This window comes from Phycomyces blakesleeanus (assembly GCF_001638985.1).
Source record: "Phycomyces blakesleeanus NRRL 1555(-) unplaced genomic scaffold PHYBLscaffold_13, whole genome shotgun sequence".
NCBI classification, from domain to species: Eukaryota; Fungi; Mucoromycota; class Mucoromycetes; order Mucorales; family Phycomycetaceae; genus Phycomyces; species Phycomyces blakesleeanus.
In genome coordinates, this window is record NW_017265146.1 from 692,628 (window position 1) to 713,293 (window position 20,666).

Genomic DNA, 20,666 nt, shown 5'->3' on the forward strand with positions numbered 1-20,666 from the left:
AAAAGAAGAAAAGAAGAAAAGAAGAAGAGAAAGAAAGAAGGAAAGAAGAGCGAGAATAAAAAGAAAAGAAAAGAAAAGAATGAGAGAAAAGAATAAGAAAGAAAGAAAAAAACAATCATCCAAAGCATGAAACCAATTAGCTTAATTTACTTCTCCTACTTCTTCCTCTTCTTCCTTTTCTTCTTCTTCACTCACTCATAATTATCTTATATAAAATTCGCTCTGTTTATCTCGCTTGGTCTTTTAATTATATATATATATATATATATATTTTTTAATTTTTTTCTTCTTCTTTTCAATTAATGTCCTGACAGCGTAGAATAAGGCACATTCGGTCCATCGCAGGTCGGAACATTGTCTGGTACGAAGACAATGAGCATCCTGACTTTGATGTCGTAAACACGATTAGCAATTCTTCTAGTCTCAATAACAGTAGTGCCGATACCTCCCGAGCGTCTTCTCCTTCGCCTATTCCCCCCAGCACTCTAAGAGATGCGTTTAATAACCAGCAGCTTCACCAACCAAAAGACAGGGCGTTTGGGCACCATAAACGGATTGGATCCTCGCCGATTGATTTGACCACAGCTAGCCAACCCGAGTTTTCACTCGTAGCCTCTGCGTCTGCTACAATTGCCTCACTACCTCAGCATCATCTTATGAGACGCTCCGAAAGTACATCTTCAATGAGATCTTCAAGCTCAACCACCGTCGAAGACTCTTCTATCACCAAAAGTGCATACAAATTCAAGAAAATGCAGCTCCAGCTCCAGCAGAAACGAACCAGAATTCCTAAAGAAGAATCGGTCCTGAAAGAAGAGGATCAAGAAGAGGACGAAGAGAAAGAAGAAGGGAAAAAAGAAAGAAAAGAAAAAGAGAAAGAAGACGAACAAAAAGAAGATAATAAAGAAGAAGAAGAAGAAGAAGAAGAAGAAAAGGGAACGGGAACTGGAATTGGGACCGAAACCAAAATCAAAACCAAGAAATCGATTAACACAAAGCAGATTGAAACAAAAGAAAGTGAAACGAAAGTACAAACACAAGGTCAACAAAATCCAAATGATCAAAAGGAAGGTCAAAAGGAATATTACGATGAGGATCAAGACCAAGGTGAAGAGGACAAACCATTCTCTTTAGACCATGAAGAAAGAGGACTACTGGACACATATGTGACCTTGCATCTTTCAAGTGATGAACCTAGCTTCTACTGCACCGAGACAATTCCAAACACCATCAATCCATCTTTTTGTGCTCTGGATGTTTCCGAATGGGTCAATTGGCATGATGGAGTACAGACTGTGGTTGTGGCGAGGTTGTGGGCAAGACATTCTGTTCCCGAATCAGCATCTCTAGCCAGCAGCCGGTTGGACCCTTCAATACGGGCTGGACGTAAAGATGATCAGTCGGCTAATTCAGCAGAAGGATTCCAACTGCTATTGGAGTGGAAGGTCGAATTGAATGGATTGAAATTCATCGGAAAAACGGCAAGTAAAAAAAAAGAAAGAAAAAAAAAAAGAGAGAGAGAGAGAAGAGCAAGAGGAGAGGAAGTGCCAGTCTATTGATTTGTTGTTCGATGGCAGAAAACAATATTTTGTTAAATACTATTGCTAACTATTCAATTTAGTTAACAAATGTATGCGTGCCATATCCCGAAAACACACTGATATTCGAGCTCGATGATGGCTTTTATTCTGCACCAGATATAGTGGTACGTACAAAACCAACAGCTAGAAATATAAACCTATAGTATAACATAGCATAGCATAGCATAGCATAGCATAGCATAGCATAGGGTAGATTATGGTATGGTATGATAGGGTAGGGTAGGGTAGGGTAGGGTAGGCTATTATACAATATCATACAATACTATACTATAGGATAACTATATTAAAAACTAAAGAATAATAAAAAGAGTAAAATACATATAAGAAATACATACAAAATATATGTATGTACATATACATATACAAAGAATATTTGTGCTGATTAAGAACAAAAAAAAAACAAAATACCTATACACATTATACTATATTATGCTATATTATATTTGTTATAAAAAGTCCAAGTTGAATAGTTCTAGTAAGAGGACAAGTGTGGCGGAATCGACAATAGTAGAACCAGATAATGCGAGTGTTCGCACCGATTCTTCTCAAACAAAGAAACGCTCTTATACCCATACCAATATTGTCCGGCTTAGTACTGTAAAGGAATGCATCTTTGATACCCAAAAGTCGACCGATGAAGTCAGGCAGGCAATTGGAGACATTCTTGAGGCAGAAAAGGAGAGGTTTCGGCTGGTAAGTTATAATTTCTATAGTTTGTGTATAGCATAGCATAACATAATCTCTGTAGATTGCTTAGTGTAGTATAGTATATTGGAGTAAAATAAATTTATTTGTATACATAGTTACGTGAACGAAATCAACGGCAGAATAGAGTAGAAGAGCTAAATACTCGACTTGCTCAACAACGGGAACTCAATGAACAGCGTAAGAATTAGTATTTATTTATTTATTTATTTATTTTAAAAGAGATAGACAGAAAAAAAAGGATACAAAGCTCTGTGTTTTATATATATATATATAATTATTGCTATTGTCATTTGGAATTAAAACTTACACACACGCATACAAAAGAACAACAAAGAATAGATGCACTTCAGAAAGAGATCGATTCTCGTAAGTCTCGTTTGGCCGAATCTGAAGAACGATTCGAGGCAGGAGCTGGTTACTTGGAAGACAGTGAGACAGTTCTGGATAGCAACACCAAAATGCACCGATTGTCCTTTAATCAACTGGACCGTCGTAAAAAGGAACTAATCGCTGATTTATTCTCGATTTACCCGATTGAACAGGTAAGCAAACCATTGTTATTATTATTCTTTTATTATTATTATTTTGTTATTCTTTCTTTTTATTATTATTACTGGGAGTTAGTTATTGTCACTGCTTGAATAAAAGGTTGGAAGGGTTAGAAGCAAGAGGAAGAAGAGGACGAAGAGGAATAGCAAGAGGAAGAGGAAGAGGAAGAAGAGGAAGAAGAGGTGGTGGTTATGGGGTTCTTTTTCTTTATTATTTCTTTTTCTCTTTATTATTATTGTTATTTGGTGGATATTCTTGCAATGTATATGTTAGTTGATTATGTACAAACACAAACACACACACACACACATACACACACATACATATATATACATATATATACAAACAAACAAAAGAAATCCTACGATGACTTGCAACAGTTTTGTATACGAGGTGTCCATCTGCCAAACTCGGTTTATACGGGCTGTAAAGAAGAGTCAATTGCTACAGCTCTAGGATTCACAGCACACCTGGTGTCAATGTTGGCCTTTTATCTGTGTATTCCTTTACGCTACCCGATCACGCCAATGGGATCTAGGGCCACTATCAAAGATCTTGTTTCACTTATTGGTGGGCCAAAAGAGTAAGTTTCTTATTAAATCTAAGCTTCTTATGATTTGACATGTTATCATTATCATCATTTAGTTTTCCATTGTATTCAAGAGGTGTTGACAGCTGGCGGTTTGAGTTTGGAGTATTTCTGTTGAACAAGAATATTGAACAAGTAAGTTGATAAAAATAAGTACACTGAGCGATTATCGATTCTTTCGTTTCATTTTATTTTTGAAACAATCGATGTATATAAGACGTCTTTTCATTATATAATAACTGTATTATATATATATATATATATATTCATTTTTATAGCTTATGAATGCATATGGACTGATTGTGATCGATCTGCGTTTTACATTACCCAACATACACTATTTTATTCAAGCGATTCTAACCACTTCAGTAACCTCTGGTCCAACATCGATCTCTGTTCTATCAATTTCATCATATGCCAGTAACTCCGGGCGATACCTTCCAAATGAACGACAAGCACAAAGATTTTTGGCACATGAGTCTAATTACGACAGCAACAACAGCAATAAGGTGCCAAGAGCAAGTACTGACAATAACGGATCTGGAGGAAATGCTTCAAAACCGAGTGGCAGCAGAAACAATAATAATTTAAATATAAATACAAACATAAATAATAATAGTAGTAGTAGTAGTAATTGTGGTGGTGGTGGTGGTACCGATAATGTTAATAATGTTAATAATAGTAATAATAGTAATAGTAATAGTAATAGTAATAATAATAATAATAATAGAAATAATAGTAAAAGTAATAGTAATAGTAGTATAACTACTATCAGTAGCAGTAGTAGTAGTAGGAGCAGTAGTCAAAGTAGCTCAATAGAAAGTGGGACGCATAATCGTTTGACTCTACAACCGACGATCCACATTCCATCTCCTACAAAACCTACACAGCCCAAGAATGGTTCTCCGAGTGTGTATGCGTCTGCTGCATTTCTCAACACTCCGCAAGCTATGGCGGCTCCTGCTATTCTCGACACTGTCACTACATCAAGTCGCAAACCACATCAACTATCAACAACAACAAATAGCATTGCCCTCGAGAAAGTCAATAGATCCAAAAGCCCTCCTGTCAAATAAAAACACAATATATATATATATATATATTATAAATATATGTATTATGTATATTCATACAAAATAAAATATATCTCAAACAAAATAATAATTCATTTATTTCATGTGTTTTACATTTATAATATATAAAGTCATATTAGCCCAAGCTATATTCTATATGTGATTATATGAAGTTCTATGAAATTCTAAACCATTACTCAATATCCATAAGTATAATCAATATTTATATAATATATAAAATATATTAAAGCAACAATAGAAATTCGTGGCTGATACCACAAAATAAGAAGAAAAAGAAGCGAGAAATGGCTTGATATTTATCTATTTTAAATCTCCGAATAGTCTGTCTCTCTGTCTATTATTTTTATTTTATTTATTTATATATAAAAAGTTGAGATTAAAAATATATAAAAAAAAAAAGAAAACCAAAATTAGTTTCCATAAAAAGCAACCATCCACTTTTTTTTTTTAACTCATATTTTTCTCTTCTTCTTCTTCTTCTTTTTATATTTTTTCTTTAAAGAAACAAAAGCACACAGGCGCACACATATTTTTATATATATATCTAAAAGGAAAAACAAACCAGTACATAATTAAAATGCAAAACACAGAAGCTATGGAAGTAGCCTCAGGGGTCAACAACCCTAAAATCAAGTACAAGAAGAATGCTCGTCATGGCCATGGAAAAGACGTAGTTGACGATAATGAAATTCGACAAGTAGCAGGATGTTTGCCGATCGATCCTATCAACAAACGTATTCTTTTAATTTCGTCAAGAAAGACAGAGAATGCCTGGGTAATTGTAAGTATTATTCTTTTCTTTTCTTTTCTGTAAATATAATGTATTAATCATTTAAAATAGCCTAAAGGTGGCTGGGAAGAGGATGAAACACAAGAACATGCTGCGATGAGAGAAACGTGGGAGGAAGCAGGTATCAAGGGTGTTATTGTGCGCCACTTGGGTGTATTTGCAGAAATGAAGAAAAAGAAGGCCAAGGCACATCACTGGATCTACGAACTACATATCCAAGAAGTTACAAAGAAGTTTCCCGAGAAGAAGAAGCGTGAGAGACGTTGGGTGAGTAAAATGAACCATAAGATTTTTTTTTTTAAAAAAAATATTACTATTGCTTTCATGGGTTAGTTCGTCCACTTTGGCTTGAGTGTGGCGTGGTTGTTGCACAAAGGAGATATATATATATATATTATAAAGAAAAGCTTTATTTACTTTATTGACCTTTTGATTAATTAATTATTTGTTTATTTATTTTTTTGATTGAATGAATGATAGTTTAATTACGAAGAGTCTTTGCTGGCTACAACAGCACACCCGTATATGCAGGCAGCCATTCGTATGTCAAGTCTTTCACCTGATTATGTGGCGCAAGATAGAAATGTCCAGCCACAATCTGAACAACAACAGGCACAAGCACAGGCACAGGCACAGGCACAAGCACAGGCACAGCAAACACAGGGCCAGGGTCCGACACCCGAACAATTGCAACATCAACAACGGTTATTAGAACAACAGCGGGAACAGTTACTAGAGCAACAGAAATTACTAGAACAGCGACAGAGAGAGTTATTAGAACAACAGCAACAACATAAGCAGCAAGAGGAAGGCGCACCTCAAAGCTCACTTTCACAGTTAAAAAAGATCTTTGGTTCCAAAAACTAAAAAAAAAAAATTAAGAAAATTAAGAAAATTATGGACAGAAACTAATTCTGTTATTGTTCTTGAGGACTTGATTTAATTTGATTGGATTTCATTTGATTTTGGAAAAGGAAAAGGGGGGTTTCAGTGATGATTATTTCAATTATTGTTATAATTCTGTAATATCTATATATATATATATTTTAACAAAAATTAACAAACAAGACTCTGGCCTAAAGATTCCTTTTTTTTTTACTCGCACTCTTCTTTTATCAAAAACAAACAAGCAAATTTGTAAATCCAAGGAACAAATTCTCATATAAAACTTATGTAATAAACCAATTAAGGCTTACATCCTCACCGCAGCACTGATCTTCTCGTCATACTACAAGTGCTATATAAAAGGTTCATGAAATATTATATGATTTAATAAGAGAACAAATATAGCCAAAGATACACCATTTAACATAAAGTCGATCACCTAACATATATTTTAAAATATTTATAGTAAAAGTAATAAAGAATAAAGAATAAGAAAAGAATTTTTGTTTGGCTATTTTTACACTCTTATTATTATTATTATGCGTTAATATATATATATTTTATCAATTCTATTTTTATATCTTGCAAAAAAAATATCTTATTATATACATATTCGAATACAAGCACAAGCACAGGAACAAGTAACAAGTAACAAATATGCTAAGCGTAAATAATTATGATTTGTTGGATTATTTATTTACTCGTTTATTTGTGTTGCTAAGCAATAAATATATATATAGAAACCCCCTCACTCCTTCACCCTCATCTCTCCACCCGTCACTATGTAATATATTTATATGAGAATATTTATTGCTGGAATTCTATAATATATATATATACACAGATATGCCAGCTTATTATTCAAAAGTATTTGATTTTGATCTATATATATATATAAATTGTATTTTTTTTTTTAGTAAGGAAGATGGAAAAATAAATATCCCGTTACTAAAAAAAAAAAAAAAAAGTATATTAGAATTTTAAATTTTAAAATAAAATAAAATAATAAAAATAAATATAATACAAATATAATACAAATATATGAGACAAAACGTTTGCTGATTACATGCAGACAATTGCATCTTACAGACGATCGTGGGCAACACTTGTTCAACCTTCATTCACAAACTCACTCTTTAGACGACGACATTACCATCAACGTGTACCTAATTACGATGGATGGTGGACACACATTATGAATCAACCTGGGGTAAAAAAAATAAAAATAAAAAAACTAAAAAAAAAATAAAAATAAAAAATTAAATAAGAGTAGTAATTTTATAGAAATCTGGAAATTATTATGAATTATTAATTAATAGTTTACATATATACAAAAAAAAGGCTCAGGAAAGGCTTGCTCCTATAGCTGAACAACAGGTCTCTAGGATATCACCACCAGAATCAGTAGCAGCAGTAACTGGCCAACAAGAAGCTATTACATCTTTTTCTGCTGCTGCTGCTGGTGGTGATGCTACACAGTCAACTGTTTCTGCAACACAGGAACGCAAACCACCCAAAGAGGTGGTTTTACTGAAAGGAGAACCGATACCATTACCAGATAAACCTGAAGCTCCAGAAAATTGCTGTATGAGGTAATTGTGTTTTACTTTCTTTTTAGTCTTTCAATAAACTTAAATATTTTTCCCTTCTTTAAAATATGCTGTGATATTCATGTGCCATTGATTGCTTTGTTTGCTTACTTGTTTAGTGGTTGCGCCCATTGGTAAGTTTCTTTCTTTTCGATCTATAAAAAAAGAAGTAAATAAATAAAGGGTGCATTGGATATCTAGATTAGTGAAATATACTTACATGTCTTTCTGTGCTTCTTCTTATTCTTTTGTTATGTAATTGTTCATTAGTGTGTGGGATATGTATCAGGAAGATATGGAGGACTTTCAAGCCAAGAGAGAAGCAATCCGACAAAGGTTTGAAGAGGCAGGAGAACCACTTCCGGCTATGTTGGGTCGATCGAACAAATCAGCTGCAAGAGAAGTGGAGGAAGCCATGGACCCCACTATGCGCGCATTTCTAGAAATGGAACGCAAGATGAATAAAAATAAAAAGTCTTAGATAAAATAGATAAATAGATAGATACACAAAGCATAAATATTTGTACCAAACAGCAAATAGCAAATAGCAACAAGGGACAAGGCTCCCCTTACTCTATACTATACTATGTATATGTATTTATATAGAACATAAAAGAAGAATAGAAGAATATTAGTCAATAAATAGTCAATAATCAGTAAGAAATTATAAAATGTATTTACAATGGACATTATGACAAGACGCCCTTGTCGCCAAAGTACCTTTTGTTTTTTTTTATAAAATGGAATATGATCTTGAAGAAGTATGCATATCACTATGGCTATTCTCTCGCCCTTTTTCCATTCTTTGTTCTTCTTTTCTTATCTTGAATATTAATATACCAATATATTCTTTGTTTTGATTTAAAGGGAAAAGAAAAAAAATTCATTGAAAGTTGAGTGATCTTTCAATTATTTTTATTTGTATATAGGGGTGGTTTGTGTAAAGAGGGGGTTGTAAAGATAAAGACCGATCTTCTATTTCTTGTTTGTTTTGTTTTTTATGTTGTTGTTGGAATGTCAAAGAAGTGGAATGTGAGGGAGTAAAAAGAAGAAACAAAGAAGAAAGAAAAAGATAACAGGAAAAAATAATATAATATAAAGTAGTATAAAGTAGTAGTATAAAGTAGTGTAGTGTAGTGTAATGTATTGTATTGTATTGTAGTGTAGTGTATTTTTAGTGCAGTGAAGTAAAGTGCAGTGTAAGGTAATGTAAAAGTAGTGCAGTGTAGTGTAGTCTTTGGTTTTTGTTGTTGTTCTTGTCCTTTCTTTCTATACACACATACATACACCTATATATATATATAGATATATAGATATACATATATACCTCTTTTTTTTTTTACCACACATCTTCTTGGTATCGACCAGTGCTTCTCAGACTCTTGATAAATTCGGCTGCCTTTTCTTCGGTCTTGTTACCATATTGCTGGGCAATGACAGTAAAGGTGTGCTGGACATCCTTTGCCATTGACTTTGCATCGCCACACACATATACATACGCACCTCTTTCCAGTAATCCCCACATCTCTTCACCTTCCTGCTCTAGACGATGCTGGACATAGACCTTTTCGGCGTGTTCGCGCGAGAATGCGGTGATGATACGGGAATCCTCGCCCAGGGTCTCAAACAATCCAGGCCATTCGTCAGCATAAAGGTAGTCCTGCTGCGAGTGACGGCAGCCAAAGAACAGGACGGTGGGACCGACAGGCTTCTTGTCGAGCTTCTGGGCTGCTCGTTCGCGCACAAATGCACGGAATGGCGCTACACCAGTACCAGGCCCGACCATGATGACTGGCACGGTAGGGTTGCGAGGAAGCTTAAACTGAGAACGACGCACATGAACTGGCACTTTAACCACTGACTTGTCATCATTCATGTAAGACCCACGGGGACCGGCCACAACATAGTCAGGATAGCCCACGGGTTTCTCAAGTTCATGCACGGCTGCATGAATACTCCAGAGATAGTTTGTCGCCACACCGTACACTGTCCGCTCGTTATTGGACTTTTGGGGCTTGTAGTCCAGCATGACCACGGTGACCGAAATGGAACGGGGGGATTCCTTTGATGAAGACGAGATTGAATAATAACGAGGTTGGAGACGAGAGATGCTCTCGACCACAAGGTCAAAAGGCACGGCCTCGAATGCTCCTTTGGTGCTATGGTTACCGTTAGCCTCAGTATTTGTCTTTCGATCCTGGTCCTGGTCCTGATCCAGCTTTCCGGCTCTGGCAACCAGCTCAAGCACTTCGCCAAGGTTGCGGACTGGCTCGGATACCTGAGACTTGTAAGCTTCCTTGTCAGTAGCGAGGGTCTGCAAAAAGGCCCTTGAGGCATCGTTGGGTGCAAAATCTACTAAGGACATGAGGGTCTGGCGAGAGGGGATTGCGCAGATGTCGAGGTAATGTCTAAAGATTGTGCGGTAGGTTGTTGGTACAGGGAAAGGATGTTGCTTGGATGCAGCTGCATCGACCGAACTGACGTTCACCACACGATCGAGCTTGTCTTGCAGGCCCAAGATACTAGCCAGGCGCTTGACCTGGACTTCGTTGTTGGTAGGCCAGATTGCGATATGGTCACCTGTCTGGTAGGACAGGTTGGAGTCACCCAAGTCGATCTCCATGTGCAAACAGTGTCGGTCCTTGACAAAGAATAACTCACGCGAGGTTACTGTGGCAGCAAAAGGACGTTTTGCATCATATACTATTGCACTAGACACGCACACGCACACACACACAGAAAGAGAGAGAGAGAGAGAGATTAGCGCACCAAGCAATCCACCCGTAACTGCCCATAACCACACACGATTGTACAAGATTGCACACTTGCACAAACACACATAACCATATCCCCACTCCCCCACACAACCCGATTTGTGTTATATATCGAACAACATTAATGATAAATTTACCTGGTACTATCCTTGGGCCGTTCACTAATTTCACCCATGTAGACCAGATCATTCTCAAAGGAGTCCAACTCATCGACTTTGTAAGTAGGCTGTCTGGGACCCGACGAGGTTGGATTCTCGTCGACGCCCATGGCTTCACAGAATGCGGGCCAGAGAGTTTCTTGCCAGGCCAGGAAATCATCCTCTAACGAGCTATCATCATCACCTTCACCGCGTTCACAGACCCGTGTGCCTCCCAATTGCTCCAGACGCTTGTCGACAGTGCGACAGACGGAGTTGTAGTGTTCGTAGGTCTTGTTGCCGAGGCCAAAAACAATAAAGCGCAGGTTTGATAGAGGAGATCCAGAGTCGGATTCGGATTGGGATTCAGATTGGGAAAACTCGACTGATTCGTCATTCAACATATCCCAGAATTCGACAGCATTGTCGGTCGGCTCTCCCTCTCCATAGGTTGCCAAGACAAAGATGGCCAGACATTCTTTTGGCAAAGTATCGAGGTAAGACAAGTCATAGAGTTCCAGGTCTGCAGTCATACAGCTGACATTGTATTTCTGAGATGATTCTTTGGCCAGGCGAGCAGCATAGTCTTCGGCTGTACCTGTTTGAGAGCCATAAAAGATGATTACTTGGCGACCCTAAATAATTAAATCATATAAATATATATAAATATATATATATATATAGTTAGCCTTGTATGTTTGTGTACTTGTGTTTTATGTGCTGATATATAATAAAATTTTAATTGTCTATTTTGATTCAAAGCACAAAAGAAGAAGAGGAAGAGGAAGAGGAAGAACTACTTTGGAACAACAACAACAGAAATAACAATAGTTTTATATATGTTTATATAACTTGCCTGCTCTTTCATAATTTTTACAAAGTTGCGCTCAGCTTTTGGTGTAGGCTTTTCTGATGATTCTGAATCGTCAATGACAGTATCTTTTGAGCTTTTGAATGTGTTGGCGATCTGGTGCCTGGCAAACCAGGCTATTGTGCCTAGGCCAATGGTTCCGAGAAGGATGATGTCGAGACTTTCCATTAGTTGCTTTGAGCGTGTCATTGTGTAAAGAGGCAAAAGGAAAAGGGGTTTAAATAGGAATAAGGAAACCAGAAAAAAAAATATAAAAAATAAAAATTAAAATTAAAACAAGGTTCAAAATTATTAGTATTATTATTCTATTTATTTATATATACAAATGTATGTATCTATGTGTATGTATCCATGCATGCATACATGTACATTTGTGTTTGTTTGTGTACCTGTTTAGATATGAACATAAGCTTGACTTTATTATTTTATTATTCTTTTTTTTTTGTTCGACTCTTTTAGATTATTCAGGAGTCTGTTTTATTATAATAATTGTAAGCTTTAAGTATAAAATGAATAAATAAATATAAAGAAAAAAGAAGGGGGGGATTCAAGGAACTTTAGAGGACAAAATAATAATAATAATAATAATAATAAATGTTAGTTAAAAATCTCGTCTGTTCCTGTACAATATTTCATTATTTCTCTCTCTTTCTCTCTCTCTCTCTCTTAAAATTTCTCTTTCTCTTCTATTAAGCGTATCCTTATCCTTATCCTTATCCTTATTCGTATCCTTATTCGTATCCTTATTCTTGATCTTACTCTCTTTGTCTCCTAATCTGTTTTACCCTCTTTGTTAGTATGTGCTCGTGCGTATTGGTAGGAATTGTGTACGAATAGAGCAATATTATTCAATTATGTACTTTTGCCCTTTACAATATACCCATTTACTTACTTATTTACTTACTTGCTTGCTTATATACACATGTATGTAAATATTTGTGGCTATACAATACAATTTCTTTATATGTATATGTATAGGTTTATTATATATTTTATTTAATATTCTTTTGTATGTATGTATGTATGTATGTATGTATGTGTGTGTGTGTGTATACAATGTAACATATTTTGTACTGCTTGAAGCTATTCAATTTGATTTGCAAAAATAGTGCTAAATAATAAAACTAATAATACTAATAAGAATAGCCAAATACTTCATTCACATGTTGTGTGTTCGTATTCTTATTCTTATTGATGTTCTTATTAGTTCTTGAGGGATCGCTCAATTTCAAACCCTTCCGAAAGTGCCTTTGTGATCACATCAGCCTGTTCTGCAGTAACAGGCAGTAATGGAAGCCGAACCACACCTCCGTAACCCAACAACCTGTCCATACTGGCCTTGACACCAGGCAGTCCATGCCATCTTGCGAATGCGTCATCAGGCTTGACAAGTTTCTTTTGCAGCGCCGAAGCCTCCTTTAATTTGCCGCTCTCGTACAATGTCTGCACCTCCACGCATGCTCGTGGCAAAAGGTTTCCAAGCCCAGGCACAAGACCAACTGCACCCACAGTCAATGCAGGCAAAAAGAAATCTGCAGATCCAGCCAACAAAGCAAATTCTATTTTTTTTTTAAAAATATATATATATATATTAATCAGTCAATCAATCAAAATTATTTATATAAAATATATAAATGACACAATATCAACTTACCATTGGGGTCAGTATGCTCAGCAAGATATCCAACCTTGCCAATGTTACCGTCTGTACCCTTTACACCAATGATGTTCTTGTGGTGTGAAAGACGTGTGATTGTCTGGACATCGACATCGACACCTTGACAGACACCAGGGTAGTTGTAGATAATGACAGGTATCGGGGACTGGTCTGCAACTCTGGTGTAGAATGCAAACAGTGCATCACTTGTCACATTACCGCGGTAAAAGGATGGAGGCAAGATTAGCGCACAGGCTGCTCCAGCCGATGCAGCGTCCTTGGCAAGCTCGATGGTTTGGCGTGCAGAGGCTGCACTGGTTCCGGCAATCAAGGTCAAGTCCGGGTTGTACTTTGCGATCAGTCGCTTGCCCTCCTTGACGAGCGTGATTCTCTCGGCCTCGGACAGGTGGACAGCCTCGCCCATCGATCCAAGAAAGATTAGACCCGCAATACCGGTGTTGGCAAGGTAGGCAACATGGCGTTCCAGGGCCTCCAGATCAAGGTCTTCATTAGGTTTGAAGAATGTAGGGATAGGTACATAAACACCGCGCAGTCCTGTCATAGTCATTTAGATATATAAAGTAGTTATAAGAAGAAGAAGAATAAAAAATAATAATATTAATAATAATAAAAGGGAATCTAAAGCAAAGGAATTTTATTTTATTTTTTATACTATCTTTATTGCGATTATCTCCCGGTTCAAATTACCAGATTACCAGACAACCTTAATTTCTTTCATCATTTCTCATTTTATCCGTTCGTTTGCCCGCTTCGTTCGTAGAAAATATATCTCTCCTTTTGTCCTTTAGGATATTTTAGTTTATTTTTATTCAGGGTGGGAATATTCTACGAATGTGTGGTACCTTCTTCTGTGTGACTCTTACCTGTATTTATCATTATTATATTTTATATTGTAAATTTATATACACAAAATAATGATACTAATGATAATATTCTATCAATATTGATCGATTGACATATAATTTATTTTACATGATTAGATTCTGATTGAATATCTGGGGGTGTTCAATCCAATAATATCCAATCATTCCAAAATAACAAAAGCAACACCAAAATGCAAATACAATATGAAAGTCTTTTAAGATTCATACACACACATGTATGTATGTATTGTATGATATAATATGATGTTTGATTTCTCTGTCTAGCTCGATCGAATCAACATCGGCAATAGCTATACTAAAATTCACATAAAATATAAACATATGAGTATGGTCTATATGTAGTGTGAGTAATGTGCAAATAAAAATATATACAAAAGAGGAAGAAGAAAAAAAAAGGCATTCTGTTGTTTCAATTTTGAACATTACATCAAACAATACCATTACCACCACTACTATAAAATCAAAATTCCAAAAATCTGGATTGTGAGTGTAAAAGGTTAAAGGATTTTAATATTACCGTTATTAAATTAGTTTGTAATTAAATATGTCTTACTAACTTCCCCAAGTACAATCCATATAACTCTCATTTATAAGCTATATTCAAAGACAGGTAATAAACAAGACTTCTTTCTTACAAGTATAATTATATAATTATATATATGTATGTGTGTGTGTGCGTACTTGTATTCTGCTTTAAATGAATATTGATTACTGTTACATTTGAGAATAAGTCTGAAGGATTAAATATAAAGTCCTCCGCTATCCCAGGCAAAAGCATCCACCAATTACTCTATTGTCTAACACACAGGTTTATTATGCATAGAGGTGATTATATTGTATATAATAATATCATCGCAAAAAGGAATAGATCAATTAATTATAATTCGCAGAATAATAACTCACAAACACCTTTTATTTCTATGGTAACACTTCATCAGGACTATACATATTTATATAATTTATGATATATGGATTATACCAGAATGGAGGTGTTCTAATCAAGGCTCGGATACAGCTAATTACCTGACCACAGCCAAACAAACACCAGTAGTAGCTCAGTGTAGGAACCTTGTCAAATGTCGATACCACTTTTTTTTTAAGAAACAGCCCCTACACAAGCTCTCGCGGATATTTGTTCCTTTACCTTTCCTAAACTTCCTTTTTAAACAACAACAGCAACAACTTCCTCAACTTCAACTCCCAAAACACCCAGAGTCTCTATTGAGGATCAAAATAAATCTGTTACATAGACCAATGCTCATTTTGATTAGGCCAATAACATTTGGACTGACGAGAAAAGATTCCGACTTGTTGGTTATAATGGGCGCAAGAGTGTTTTCCATAAGAACAGCACTGGTCTAGACATATATTTTATCTCCCAAGTCATGAAGTTTGGAGGTTGTTTCTTTTATATGTTTCGGAACACTTCTTCAGCTAGGGTGCCAGAGCTTTAAAAGTCATAAAGGGACAAGTTAATGGCAAGAAATATATTGAAGTATTAAAACAGACATATCCTTTTTCCCTATCACTCTAGCTCCCAGAACAAAACTGGCTGGAGCGATTTGACATTCCATGAAGACAATGCTAAGACACATACAAACAAAGTAGCTATAGAATGGAAAAAGCAACATACACTCGAATATTTTTCTGACTGGAATCCTCAAAACCCAGATCCTAATCCCATTAAGAGCCTTTAGGACTATGTTAACAAGATAACTCGGTCAAAAAATTGACAGCCTGTATAGCTTGAGGTATCTTTATGCTGCTCTTGAGAAGAAATAGGAGCACATTGCTCAAAAATATTTGAATAGTTTTATTTCAAGTACGCTACCAAAGATGCCAGGCAATAATTGACGCGGAAGGCTACCCAGCAGAATGCTAATAAATATCAAATATAATAGCATATTCTAAAAATAGATGTATACTACTCTCCATTACTATAAGTTTAGCTGTATAGTGATTTTTTCTGATACTTATTTTTAAAATACAATACAATAGAATAAAAGAAGTACATATTAGCTTGAAGTTTAGTCAAGTCCGGAAAAGTTGTTATTTTTTTAATAATTAATGTACTCTCACTCATATCGAAAGAAATCTAGAAAAAAATCTCCAATTGACCCAGTAATGCTGTAAAGTATACGCCTTTACAGTCAGATTATCCTGTTTATGGTATTGATTTGAGCAGAAAAGTTTACACAGAAAGAAACTTATCAACTCATTTTCGTTCAAAGCTGTAAGTACTAGTGCAATCAGAGAAATAGACATAGAACAAGACCGTATTTTTGCATGTGTTTTTTTTTGTAATTTTAGAATAAGATATTGGGTAACTGAAACCAGAGTGTCAAGACAGGAAATAGCAATGATGATACATATTCATACCTTTATTATTAAAAGGCACTTACTTTGATTTCAACTAAGGTAGATTTGGGAGAAAGAGAGAAAGGCAGTTCAGACTGGGTCATAATAACAAAAGAATTCTTTTCTAAACAGGATACAAATTCAACTAAAACAGTGGTTTTTCCGAAACTCACTGAAGGATATTTTGAGTATATGTATGTATGTATGTATGTACGTGAAGTGGTAAAAGAAAGAACACGGACATTATTGAAGAATAATGGTAGCCGTAAAATACTTATTACACTTTTCTTTTGAAAAGAGAGATTAAAAGAACTTTAATACTAGCTCACTGCGTTGTATGATACAACAATATACGCATATTGTTGTGCTGAAAAGGCATATTCTAACAGTTATTTTTTCTTTGCTTATGCTTTTGTTATCCCATATACACACCTTATATTTGCTTTTAAGAATAATTCTATAAAGAATAAGCTGCATTAGCCAAGAAATGTAAGTGGATTCTATAATAGTAGTATTTTATTCAGTCAGAATTAAGAGAAAACTGTATGCTTGTAGTTTGCAAAAGATATTTCATATATATGTAAAGTTTCGTAACTCTAATAAAAAATACATTTGAGAGCTGTTAAAATATCAATTTATTTAATAAGTACATGCTACTGTTATCTAAGTAGTAATATTTCTTTATGTCTATACCTTTTGAGATGTTCTGTTAAGTGAAAGTAGACAATTTTAGTCGGAAGGTTACAGAGACTTTTTTTATTTGTTTCGAATATTTTAAAAAGCATGATTGTAAGTAGTGTGAGTATAAGCTATTCAAAGAACGTATTTCCCAAAAGATATATAAAGGTTCTTTAAGGCAATCTAATACCCAAGGCATGTATAAACCAATACCAAGATGTCCATGATAGTAGTATATATATATATATATATAAAAACATATAGCTTTTACTGAAAACATAAAACCCCATAAATTTTCATATGAATTTGTTTTGATTTGCCCAAAATAGGCAGTTTACGCCTTCAGTACTGCGCAATCCCCAATTTTTTTCATATAAGAATCGATACAATTCCCTATTTCCTGTTTTTCCCCCTCTTCCTCCTGGTTTCCTTTCGGCGGTCCTTGGTTTCCGACACGGTAAGAAAATCACCTTTAAATGCCTATATCTTCCCATTTGTATAAGGCACATACTGATATGTACCATGGAAACGCACCCTAGGCGCGGTTTCTAGCTAAGTTCCAAAGCCGATGTCCAGTTTAATAGCAGGTAAAGTATTATATACATACACACACACACACACACTTTGACGCGGTCAGTATACTAACTACAGCACAGTGTTTTCTTGTGCATGTTTTTTTTCTGTCCTCTATGCCCAGCGTCCATTCCACTGTAGCCACGGAGAGGTCCTTCACGTCAAGTTCATGTACCAGGTAAGTAAATACACACACACAGATGCTTTGACACGATCACCACACTAACTATGATTTGATGTTTTCTTTCTTTCATCACAGTGTCCAGTGTCCAGTGCCGTTTTGCTTTTAAGCACAAGTACTTTTTTAAACCCTACGCAGTTATCTGCTAGGTAAGCAAACACACACACACTTTGACACGATCAATACACTAACTATGATTCGATATTTCTTTTATTTTATCACAGTGTCCAGTGTCCCGTCCCGTCTTGCTTTTTAGCACAAGTACTTTTCAAGCCTTCCGCTGCTGTTTACTAGGTAAGTAAACGCGTACATACACACATACTTTGACACGATCAACACGCTAACTATGATTTGATGTTTTCTTTTTTTCTATTGCAGTTTCTAGTTCTGTTTAGCTGTTAACCACCATTCTTTTGATGGTGTCTTCATACCATGTATGGTCCACTGAGTGGTAAGTCAATATATACATACTTTGACTCAATTAACATACTCACTTTATACTTTTATATTACTTTATTCTCTTGATAGTGTTCAAAGTATGCTTATGGAGAGGTGTACCGAGAACCAGCTCAGTATTTTACACCCTTCGCAGTTAACAGCTAGGTAAGTAAACGCGCACACGCGCACACACTTTGACACAATAAGTATATTAACCTTATACTCGATTTTTATTTATATCTCTACTCTTGGAGTGGTCACTGAGTACCTCGTATTCTATCGGTCACGATATATCAAAAGGAATATACGTAAACATTTTCATGCAAAATGTGTATATCATGGTCTTTAACAGTGAGTCTCCGGGCTCTTTTCCAACTCGCTCATTGTAGACGCCTTATTTATAAGGCTTGTCTTAATATGAGATTATGGTTTTTTTTATTGAACGCACTGCACTCTTTGGCGTCTAGTCATTGAGTTCGCTCAAGGTACCATGGCCTAAAATTGGTCCGTACTTTGAGCGATTCTACCTGCATTTACTGCAGTGGAAAAGAAACCAAAAGGGATTCCGTCTTGGACTTTATTGTTTGAGATGGAGAAGCTCCAATGTTTGAACCGGAGTAGTCTTTTGACTGCTCTGGATTGTGAACTAGTGAACTGCTTTTCCAGACATACCAACAAGTCAGTAGCCTTCACTCCCTGGAAAAGGTTATTGGAGGGTGCAATCCCCTCACCTTGTCTTGAGTTCTTGTCTTTGTGTTAAGTAGCTTCCGATGAGTCGGGTTGTTTTACAAACTCCCTAATCCTGGTGAAAAGTTTCATCGAAGGCTAAATATACTTATAAAAAACCAACTGAACACAAGTACCGTAAGGGAAAGTAGCTCTTAGTGTAGAGCATACTGGACGTTAAAGACCTTCCTGAGCCACTCATATGAAGGCGAAAGCCGGATGAAATCCACGTCAGTTTTTTCTGTGTTGTGCGGCACATAACATGGAGAAGACTGAGGAACGCAGAGGTAGCTTTATGCTATTTTCTTAGGACGTTGGATATTGGCTCTCCAGATTTTGTCCTTTGGGGCATGTCAAGATTGTCACAGAAAGGTGCAAGTATAAGGGTGTATCACCTGGATGCGTAGAGTTTTTTAAATTCGTTGAGCACCTGGACGTGAGGTAATACAGGTAGATTCCAGCAGAATCGACAGATTACCCAGTACAATCGCCTGTATTTTACTGCTTCCTGTTGAAATGATCCCTGTGCTTTTCAAGTCCCTCATTGCTTAGACTTTGATACTTGTAACCCACGCTCTGGTAAACAGAACTGGACATGAGGGACGAACCCGAAGCAAAGTTAAGGTGCCTAAGTAAATGCTATGCTGTTCACTTGGGTGTCTCAGACACCTGTCCCGAGCAGTTTGGCATTAAAGCATTTCACCGATACTTTGCCGTCATGGTAAATTTGATGCCATGCCGAGTAGGCAGGAATGAGGGTTGTTGAGAAGCTTGGGTGTAAACTTGAGTGGATCGGCCTTCAAGCGCAGGTCTTGACAAAAAAATCTTTATTTTTTTACTTTTGGGATATATCGGATATACTTTAAAAGTATATAAATCATTTTTCAATACACTATTCAGTATTGAAATCTTGTCGAGTCTTTTTTTATAACCAAGGTATGTATATGTATATAGACTCGTAGCAATAATGGCCATCATGGTTATCAGTTTATGAGAAACTAATAGTACAACCTCTTTGTCTTTCTTAGTTTAGTCGGTCTGCTTTCACCTAACAACCTGACACAGTCGGTTTTCCGCCACACTCATTTGATATATCCATACCTGGTCAACGCGAGTAACAGTCTAACAAGCTTCCAAATATATTCTATCTTAAGTATCTCCTTATTTTTACTTACTTCATGACTTGCTCATATCAAATTTCTTTCCATAGTTTTATCTTCCCGTTCTAATTATCACAATTACTCATATTCAATTACCCCAAATATTATTATTAAAATTATTAAAGTATCTTAATGACCTGCTATCAATCTATTTCAGAAAAAAATACTATATAATCCTAAATTTTCCTGGTTATTGATCTGAAGAGCACTGCTATTTGCTGCAAAGGCTACGAGTGCTGATCTGACCACCCCTTTTATTTATTCGTACCTTTTTCTTTTTTTTTTACCAACCCTCACACCACACAAACAACATAGCACGTCTCAAACCCATGTCTGAAAATACATAAATTCAAAGATATAATTTTCGAAAAAAAAAGCTAAATTTATCTATAGAAAATAGTGT

At 35.7% G+C, this 20,666-nt stretch overlaps 6 protein-coding genes across 6 annotated transcripts; 4 read left to right on the forward strand and 2 right to left on the reverse strand.

The window, feature by feature from the left end:
* Positions 1-5,118: 5,118 nt before the first annotated feature.
* Positions 5,119-6,198, forward strand: PHYBLDRAFT_169588 (hypothetical protein; the record flags this gene model as incomplete). The annotated part of the gene is made up of 3 exons (XM_018436109.1): positions 5,119-5,322; positions 5,383-5,598; positions 5,812-6,198. 3 exons carry the CDS (start codon positions 5,119-5,121, stop codon positions 6,196-6,198), a joined length of 807 nt encoding a protein of 268 aa, XP_018290499.1.
* Positions 6,199-7,282: 1,084 nt separating this feature from the next.
* On the forward strand, positions 7,283-8,286 carry PHYBLDRAFT_146653 (hypothetical protein; the record flags this gene model as incomplete). The annotated part of the gene is made up of 4 exons (XM_018431700.1): positions 7,283-7,426; positions 7,558-7,808; positions 7,925-7,939; positions 8,076-8,286. The coding sequence occupies 4 exons, from the start codon at positions 7,283-7,285 to the stop codon at positions 8,284-8,286; spliced, it is 621 nt and encodes a 206-aa protein (XP_018290500.1).
* A 519-nt stretch (positions 8,287-8,805) lies between these two features.
* Positions 8,806-11,763, reverse strand: PHYBLDRAFT_134296 (hypothetical protein). Its single transcript, XM_018429639.1, has 3 exons — positions 11,573-11,763; positions 10,717-11,351; positions 8,806-10,516 (listed from the first exon to the last, which is right to left on the reverse strand). Exons 1-3 carry the CDS (start codon positions 11,753-11,755, stop codon positions 9,145-9,147), a joined length of 2,190 nt encoding a protein of 729 aa, XP_018290501.1. The 5' UTR covers positions 11,756-11,763; the 3' UTR covers positions 8,806-9,144.
* Positions 11,764-12,790: 1,027 nt separating this feature from the next.
* PHYBLDRAFT_181839 (hypothetical protein) lies at positions 12,791-13,827 on the reverse strand (the record flags this gene model as incomplete). Its single annotated transcript, XM_018438528.1, has 2 exons — positions 13,242-13,827; positions 12,791-13,146 (listed from the first exon to the last, which is right to left on the reverse strand). Exons 1-2 carry the CDS (start codon positions 13,810-13,812, stop codon positions 12,791-12,793), a joined length of 927 nt encoding a protein of 308 aa, XP_018290502.1. The 5' UTR covers positions 13,813-13,827.
* Positions 13,828-14,964: 1,137 nt separating this feature from the next.
* On the forward strand, positions 14,965-15,511 carry PHYBLDRAFT_65494 (hypothetical protein; the record flags this gene model as incomplete). Its single annotated transcript, XM_018441474.1, has 2 exons — positions 14,965-14,974; positions 15,132-15,511. 2 exons carry the CDS (start codon positions 14,965-14,967, stop codon positions 15,509-15,511), a joined length of 390 nt encoding a protein of 129 aa, XP_018290503.1.
* Positions 15,512-17,753: 2,242 nt separating this feature from the next.
* Positions 17,754-20,105, forward strand: PHYBLDRAFT_146656 (hypothetical protein; the record flags this gene model as incomplete). The annotated part of the gene is made up of 9 exons (XM_018431701.1): positions 17,754-17,772; positions 17,842-17,936; positions 18,018-18,088; positions 18,164-18,224; positions 18,335-18,390; positions 18,468-18,542; positions 19,414-19,475; positions 19,691-19,824; positions 20,058-20,105. 9 exons carry the CDS (start codon positions 17,754-17,756, stop codon positions 20,103-20,105), a joined length of 621 nt encoding a protein of 206 aa, XP_018290504.1.
* Positions 20,106-20,666: the final 561 nt, after the last annotated feature.